The sequence below is a fragment of the Limulus polyphemus genome, unplaced genomic scaffold (genome assembly GCF_000517525.1).
Source record: "Limulus polyphemus unplaced genomic scaffold, Limulus_polyphemus-2.1.2 Scaffold445, whole genome shotgun sequence".
NCBI classification, from domain to species: Eukaryota; Metazoa; Arthropoda; class Merostomata; order Xiphosura; family Limulidae; genus Limulus; species Limulus polyphemus.
Window position 1 is genome coordinate 51,357 of NW_013666055.1, and position 8,205 is coordinate 59,561.

Consider the following 8,205-nt stretch of genomic DNA (forward strand, 5'->3'; position numbering starts at 1 on the left):
TATATTATGTATGAAGTGAAGGAGTAAAAAAATCAATACACATAATCTTAAATTTTACTACACACATTCGAGAATAATTAGTTTAAAAGACACGAAAATTTATTTAAAGCAATGTTTTAGACGTATATATTATATTTGAAAAGGCTGCTTTTCTACTGTTAAAATTTTATACGCGCTTATTGGGGGTTGTGTCTTAGTCTAGGCATGTATTTACCCATTACTATGCATTATATATCAAGAGAATTTAGTTACGCAGAAACTAGAAATGCTCACTATATTCTCAAACAAATCTCCAGTTGCAGCTTACCATTTTACGTCTTGAAGTAATGCGATCAAATAGTTAATAGATACAATAAATCATCATGAATCGTATCAGCTAGCTCCTAGCTACGTTTATTATCATTACAGTGTATCAAGTTACCTACCATATCAAGTAATTATTTGCCTATAGTTGAGAATAAAAAACAAACAAACAGCAAACAAGATGAAAAAATTGGAAATTTAAAAACCTGCAAATAGGGATTGTAAAAAAGTAGGCAAACAAGGTTGGAGATGCTGTAGGCATTACTTACTCAAACTACGAATTCCTATTTTAACACCACCAAATGTAATTCTAGGTAACAGCATGGAGCCAAAATAGGGGTTTGTAGTTTGATTAAATAATGTTTACAGTATATCCAGCCTTGTTTGCTTACTTTTTCACGATCCCTGTTTGCAGGTTTTTAAATTCCCCATTTTTTACTTATCTTGTATTTTTAGTTTGGTTGTCATATGTCATTGTGGTAAATTGTAAACAACAATAAAATAAGCTCAACCCCAATATAAAATCATGTGGTCTTTGACGGTTAGTCTTTATTTTTAATAATGAACTACTTGTTCAATGATAATGAGCTAAAATGTATCATGAATGCAATAAACACTGAGAACAACTACGTGTATTATGTCATCGTATGAAAATAACCCATGAAAGAAACTTTAATTATAAACATTTCAATTCCTACTTTGGGATACAGTACAAAATAACAGTAGGTTTCCACAATCAGATAAACCATATGACATCATATATTTCACCACGTCGGATCTGATGCAAAGTTAGGAACTAAATATTGCAAAAATAGGTTCTTCATAGAATAAGATCATGACATAAGTTTTTGAGGATATTTATTTTCATACACACGTATATACGAGCTTTATAAAATACCCCAAACTACTTTTACAAACATAAGGAAACCGATGATTTGTGTAAGCTTGGGTTAAGTTTGTGATAAACTTTAGCTTATTAGAACTTACACTTTCTGATATCAAGTAAATTAAAACTTTACCATTTTAATACCCATTACAACCGGAAACAAATATATTATGTTTTTAAAGATTAGTTCCCAATATGCTATTTAGTATGATGCCAAAACGTATATTCAGTAACTTTTCATTCACATTTTCATGTGTTAGTTTAACGGAATAGATTTGTGGTTAATTGTAAAGGATTGCCTGTTTCAGTAAAACTTCCTGTTTTTTAGTTACTATGATAGTTGAATGTAACGGATTGCCTGTTTAAGTAGAACGTCGTCTTATCCTTAGTGACTAAGATAGCTGAATGTAAATGATTGCCTGTTAAATAGAACTTCTCCTCTTTAGTGACAAAGATAGTTAAATGTAAAGGATTGCTTGTTAAAGTAGAACTTATTGTCTTTAGTGACTAAGATAGTTGAATGTAAAGGATTGCCTGTTTCAGTAGAACTTCTTGTCTTTAGTGACTAAGATAGTTGGATGTAAAGATTTATGCTTAAATGTATATTTTTCTGTTTCCGGTTCTTTTCTAACCAAGGTTATTCTCTGTAAAGATTCCTGTTTGGCTATAACCCTTCATTTACTTTGACCAATGTAATGTAATCTGGTTGAACATTACATTTTCTTTTCTTTTTGTAGAGTTCAAGATGGCTGATTGTAAAGCCATTTGCTTAAAATTGGGGATGCTGATCTTCTTTCTCATGGTGATGTTAGGCGTCTTATACTTCTTAATGTCGCAATTACCAGAGCAACGAATACGGATGTCATCCACAGACATACAAGTAGCTAATGATGTCTCCACCGTGTGGTGTAGAAAACAGTTCGTTGTCTCCGACCACTTGATGGACACCTATCGGATCGACAAGAAGCCAGAAATAGATCAAGAGGTTTACCATTCTCATAATGTTAACTACAGTATTCATATGACTTGGAAAAAACAAAAGGTTCTACGTTACTACATGCTGTCTGGATCTAAATTACATATCAAAGCTTGCAGCAGTAACCCAGATGCCTACGTCTACGTAACAAAGGGACACCGTAATTTGATACGGTGTTTACGAAGAACGACAAGCAAATTCTTTGATAATGAAGACGATGATGACAGTTTTCGAGACTCCGAAGACAGATTTAAAAATGACTTTGATTTCTCTGAAATAATCGAAAAGTTCCAGAAATGGGAAAGAATTAAAAAGGTCCTCCCTGTATATCTTCGTCGCTGTCAGGATGCTGAAGCATCGCGTCAAATTCCAACACGATGTAACGAGAAAAGTATTAGTGTGAATATTGAAAAAAGCGATGTTTATTACGTTATTGTTAAAAACTTCCACCGTAAAAGCATCAACCAAATCAACTTGTCGGTTACTTTGAAAAGAACAAGCTACAAAGTTGACCAATCAAATACGGTTTGTACTAAAAGCTCTCAATGTGACGTCACATTGTCCTTCGCCTCTTCAAATCGTGTAATGCTTTACGCCCCACCAGAACCAAACGCTGGAAGTGTGACTTTTAATGTTTTACTGTCTTGTAAGCCTCGACTTCTGTTATACATTGGTACATTTTTACTGGTCCCACTAATTTTTTTGATTCTCCTGGGATGTTGTTTGAACCTTTGTATTTGTTTTAAAAAGACTGATAGAAAGAAAATCAAATACATCCTGCTACGAGATAATTGTGACGACAAGAAAATAATCCAAGTCCCCCTGCTTGGATCGGAAGAGGCATTAATTTCCCGAAGGTATGACACCAACAATTTCACTAAAGTACCAGAAATTAAGGCTTCTAAGAACTCCCCGTCGTCTACTGAAGCACGTAGCTCTGACCAAACAGCACCTGGATATAATCCACCCACTGCAGCAACTGCACTTGGATATACTCCACCCACAGCAGCAACTGCACCTGGATACACTCCACCCCCAGCCTACTTCACTCGAGACACACCACCTCCTTTCTATACACCACCAACCATGTACTCCAATAAGCCGACATCTGCAGCCAAGTAAAATATTTCGATAAATGTCATCGTTGTAACTTGGCAACATGAAAAGGCTCATATCACTCCACAATGTATAAATAGAAACCTTCCCTTTTTAATATTTTACAAGAAACAATCTGTCCTTCTGTCTATCACTCTCAGTAAGAGATCATATCCTGTATATGTAAGCTATGTTATATTCCTATAAGCAGAATTAGATATTTAAATAAAAAGACAGTAGTAGAAGAACCAAACGAGTATTATTATATATAAATTTTTGATGAATAGAAAAACAGTATAACTTGATCAAAGCGAGATTTTATTATATATATATTCGTGTGAATAATTGTTATCATATTGATACATTTATAATTAATATGAAAAATAAAAATGTATAATATATAAACTTTTCTTAGAGTTTTTAAACCTTAGTTTTAAATAATTCGCAATATTTATTAAAATCGACAAAATTCAAGAGACCAACATTCGCGGGCGAATGCAACATGTCTCCGCCATGCAATCTCAACATGGCCAATTTTAACACCAGAAAAATCGTGGAAAACACAGAAAAATCGAAAACTGTCTACATCACTGCTTGGGACCTGCAAAAAGGTATCTTTATACCAAATCCCATGTACGTTGGTTGACATACACATGAATAGTTCATGAAAACCTCAAATTGTGCTTTTCTAGCTGAAAAATTGAGCAAAAGACAAAAATTCCAAACTTGTTTATATGTCTGTATGAGACCAGTAAAAAGTATTTTTGTACCAAATCCCATGTAAATTAGCTGAAATACGGCGGAGTAATTGTCAAAAAACCCCTAAACTTGTACTTTTATAGTATCTTGTCCCCCTATATGTACTAAAAATGGGCAAGTCCACCATTTTTGTTCGACGATGCGTGTTGCTTCTAGAAAAGTATCTTTGTACCAAATCTGATGCAAATCGGTCAAAATACAGCAAAATTATGCTTTGTTGTGAGCTCTAACTCCCCCTAAAAAGACTCAAAATAGGCAAATTCAATTTTTCTATACCAATGTGTTGGACGCATTAAAATTTAATTTGTGCTAATTTTTAAATTGCTTGCTGTAAACATGACAGCATAAGATGACAATATATAAAAAGGCCTAAATCAAAAAATGAAAAAGTTGTTTGAGCATATTGAACCAAGGTATAATCCTATCAAGTTTCAAGTGAATCCGCCCGCGAAACGAAGGAATGGCGGTCGATTGAAACGTATTTGGAAGAAGAAGAAACAATAAAAAAACAGTATGTCTCTCTGAGGAGGTATAAACATTAAAAAAGAATGAATAACAATAATCAGAGTCAGCCATGTGTGAGACATTTATATATAATATATAGAGAGTGAAACGTTTAAAACATTTCGGTTCAATTTGTACGGTTTCATCATACTTGCCGTCTTAATAAGGATTATGCTTCGCCAGTTTTTGAGTTATATAAACTTTGAAAATTAAAATCAACCACATTATTCGTAACGTTATTTTAGGGCGTGGTTGAGGTATACGATGAATTTTGAAAACCAAGATTTTTGAAATTTATACAGTATTTACAAATGTTGATTTTTATTCAATTGGTATGATGGTTTAGTATTATTAAAAGATATCTTTCTAATTAATGTTTGTTTGAGATATTAAAAAAAAACACATTTATGTATAGGTTAATATAAATTTTAAATAAATAGTTTTCTAGTGCCAATGTTTATGAGTGTATGGATTTTTAGTGAAACAGTTTTGAATACGTTTAGAAATTTTTATATAATTCATATTAAAAAAGAAAAATCGTTTACAATAGAATTAGAATAAACAATTTAATCATGATCAAACAAAAGTTAATAATACTCAAACATCATAGAAGTGATGAATTTCTTTCATGAAATTATAAGTATATAAACTATGTGAAATTTTGTTATAAAAACAAGTTAACTGCAAATGTTTCATTTGTGTCGCACAAGTCACTGTCCAATAAGCTATTAGTTTTCCAATATTTCGACGTTTTTTGTTGTTGTTTTTTTGGCGTTTAAACCGTAACTTTTCAAAATATGTAACAATTTGCTTGTTGTTAATCGAAAAGCTACACAATGGACTATCTGCACTGTGTCCATCACGGGTACCGAACCAGATATTTAGCGTTATAAGTACACACTTTATAGCTAAGTCACCAAGAAGCCTATATGAAAAACACACAATGAAATGTTTTCAAGCTAAATAAAGAGCTTTTTAGTTTATGGTTATAACCACACGTGATTGATTTTTTTTATCGACATGTAACTTGATTGTAAAAAGTTACTTTGATTTGTCAGGTTCTCAAGTGAAGTTAAAGGTCGTTTGGTCACGAGATATTGCTATGATTTGTAAGGTGTTCAAGTGAAGTTAAATATTGTTTGAACACGAGATGCTGCTATGATTTATAAGGTGTTCGAATGAAGTTAAAGTCTTTTGACCACGAAATGATTTATATGGTATCCTAATGCTCTTTAGTGAAGGCATTTATTGTTTTGTCATTAGGTGTCACTGTGATATATAAGGTGTTCTACAGCTCTGTAGTGAAGACATTACTGTTTTGTCATTAAGTGTCTCTGTGATGTACAAGGTGTTCTACAGCTGTTAGTGAAGACATTGTTTTGTCATTAGGTGTTACTGTGATGTACAAGGTGTTCTACAGCTGTTAGTGAAGACATTGTTTTGTCATTAGGTGTCTCTGTGATGTATAAGGTGTTCTACAGCTCTGTAGTGAAGACATTTATTGTTTTGTCACTGGGTGTTACTGTGATGTATAATGTGTTATACAGCTATGTAGTGAAGACATTTAATTGCTCAAAATATTAGAGTTGCACGACCTCTAGACACCTCTTTAAAATTAGATTGTTAGCTTTTACCTTAACAGCAAAAGCTAAATCTGTCGTAAACATTACATCAAAGGGTGTTTTTTTTATATAAAATCTAGCTTCATTCTACGATGCTAGACGTTATATCTGGGTTTAAAACTTCAAGGTACCAGATATCTGTCTGCAGACTTGAATGACCAAAAAAATTATTTGATTTTTTTATTTATATGAAAGATACTAAGGCTATCAGCTGCCATTAATTTTGAAGTACTGACCAGAAGGAAGGAAGACAGACGGTGGGCAACACCCTACCGTTCACTATTTTATACTAATGGATTGATTGCCACTCTTATAACGCACTCAAAGCTTAAAGTGCTGGGAATAGTTTATGGTATCAAACGAATAAAAAATATAAATAACTAAAACTTAAAATATACAAAAATAAGTCTGTACTTAAGGACAGTATAAAATGCCTAGAAAGAATCCTGACCACTCTGGCGCATGCTTGCAACAAAATATAACGTAATGTTTTCTACCAGTGGTACCTGGGCATTAGCTTTTTCATAATACTGTAGCAACGGTAAGAATATTCTTTCTTTTCGAAATAGTTTGCAAACTGGGAAACAAGGCCCTAGAGTTGAGAATAGAACTATGGATATAAATGTAGTATGAGACAATTAAGACATCTCCACATGAAACATGGTACTTCTTCCATAGCCGTCTCTATATTAATGACCATTTAATACAGTTGACTGTTCTGTTTACTTCTCGACATAAATTAACATAAAATTGTACCTTAACATTTGGAAGTATAACACTATAAGTATTATGATCAAATCTACTGTTGATGATGAATAATATACAGACATCTTAATACTTATTAACATCAGAACACATACACAAAGTCAGAGAAATAATAATTCCTTCTTGAAACTATTCTTATTACTGGTTTGAAACAGAAAATAAATATTGCAACAAAAATATTTAAAGTATTTCTTGTTAAACATGCAGTTACACGATAGGCTATCTGCGCTGTGCATACCAAGGGTATCGAAGCCCAATTTTTAGAGTTGTAAACCTTTAACCTTACCGCTAAGCCATTGAGAGGCGAATATATAAAGAACATCAAATACAATTTTACCGAAAATAATTTCACGGACTTTTAACTTAAGCTGATCATTTCAACCAAAACGAGACATTAAATGCTGTTCTAAACAACAAATATTATACATAATTATTTGATGAAATATCGGTGAAGGGAATTTTCCCCTTTGGCCTACAGGAAACTGCTATTTAACGACAAAGGTAAAATTTACAAATCTTTCTTTAACATTCTAATATGACGGCGTTTCTACTCTTGTATAAATGGATAGTTGCTAAAGTATTAACTTTATGTTCAACGTACACATATATATACTCTTCTCAAGAACATCATTAATAGCTACTTTTCTTTCATAAAATATGTCTCACGTGTAAACATTTCAATAAAATAAAATTTTAACCTAGAATTCGTCGTATCGTTTGTCTTCCTAATACTTTTTTTAAATTTTCAATTACTCTTTAGTGATGTTTTTTCAAGATGTAGGTTCGATCCTCACGGCGGACATAAAACTAAATAGTCCATTTTGCAATTGTGTACTAAAGAAATAAACTAAAATTCAACTGGTACAGGAGTAGCTTCACGTGAGAATGTTACAAAGCGGAGTTGCACAAGACGTTACAAAAGCCCTAGGGTAACAATAGCGATAATATTTTCGTAAAATACAATTGCCTATCAAAGTAGATTACTACGCTAACTTGATACAAATCTGGATTATGACCAATTGTTTGTAGTTGAAAGCACAAAGCTACACAGTAGGCGTATCGAAACTTCGTTTTTAGCGTTATAAGCCTTCAGACACTAGGGGGCGGATTACGAGTCGTTTAAATATTTATATCTTTCATCTAAAAAATGTATAACGCAGAAAACGTTCATGCAATTTTGTAAATTACCTAGAAATTTCATTTTAGTAACCTAATAGATTAATATCCTGTATTATTCACGTGTTTTTATAGATATATAAATAGTTGTGAAAAAAACACGACCCTTAGGCTGTTCT

At 32.5% G+C, this 8,205-nt stretch overlaps 1 protein-coding gene across 1 annotated transcript in view; it reads left to right on the forward strand.

Annotated features, from left to right (window-relative positions):
- LOC106458323 overlaps positions 1-3,508 on the forward strand; it is an 11,273-nt gene extending 7,765 nt beyond the window's left edge. The window contains exon 2 of the mRNA XM_013917831.2: positions 1,927-3,508. Coding sequence (XP_013773285.1) covers positions 1,935-3,287 — 1,353 coding nt within the window. The 5' untranslated portion in view covers positions 1,927-1,934 and the 3' untranslated portion in view covers positions 3,288-3,508. The remainder of the gene's footprint in view (positions 1-1,926) is intronic.
- The last annotated feature ends 4,697 nt before the right edge of the window (positions 3,509-8,205 follow it).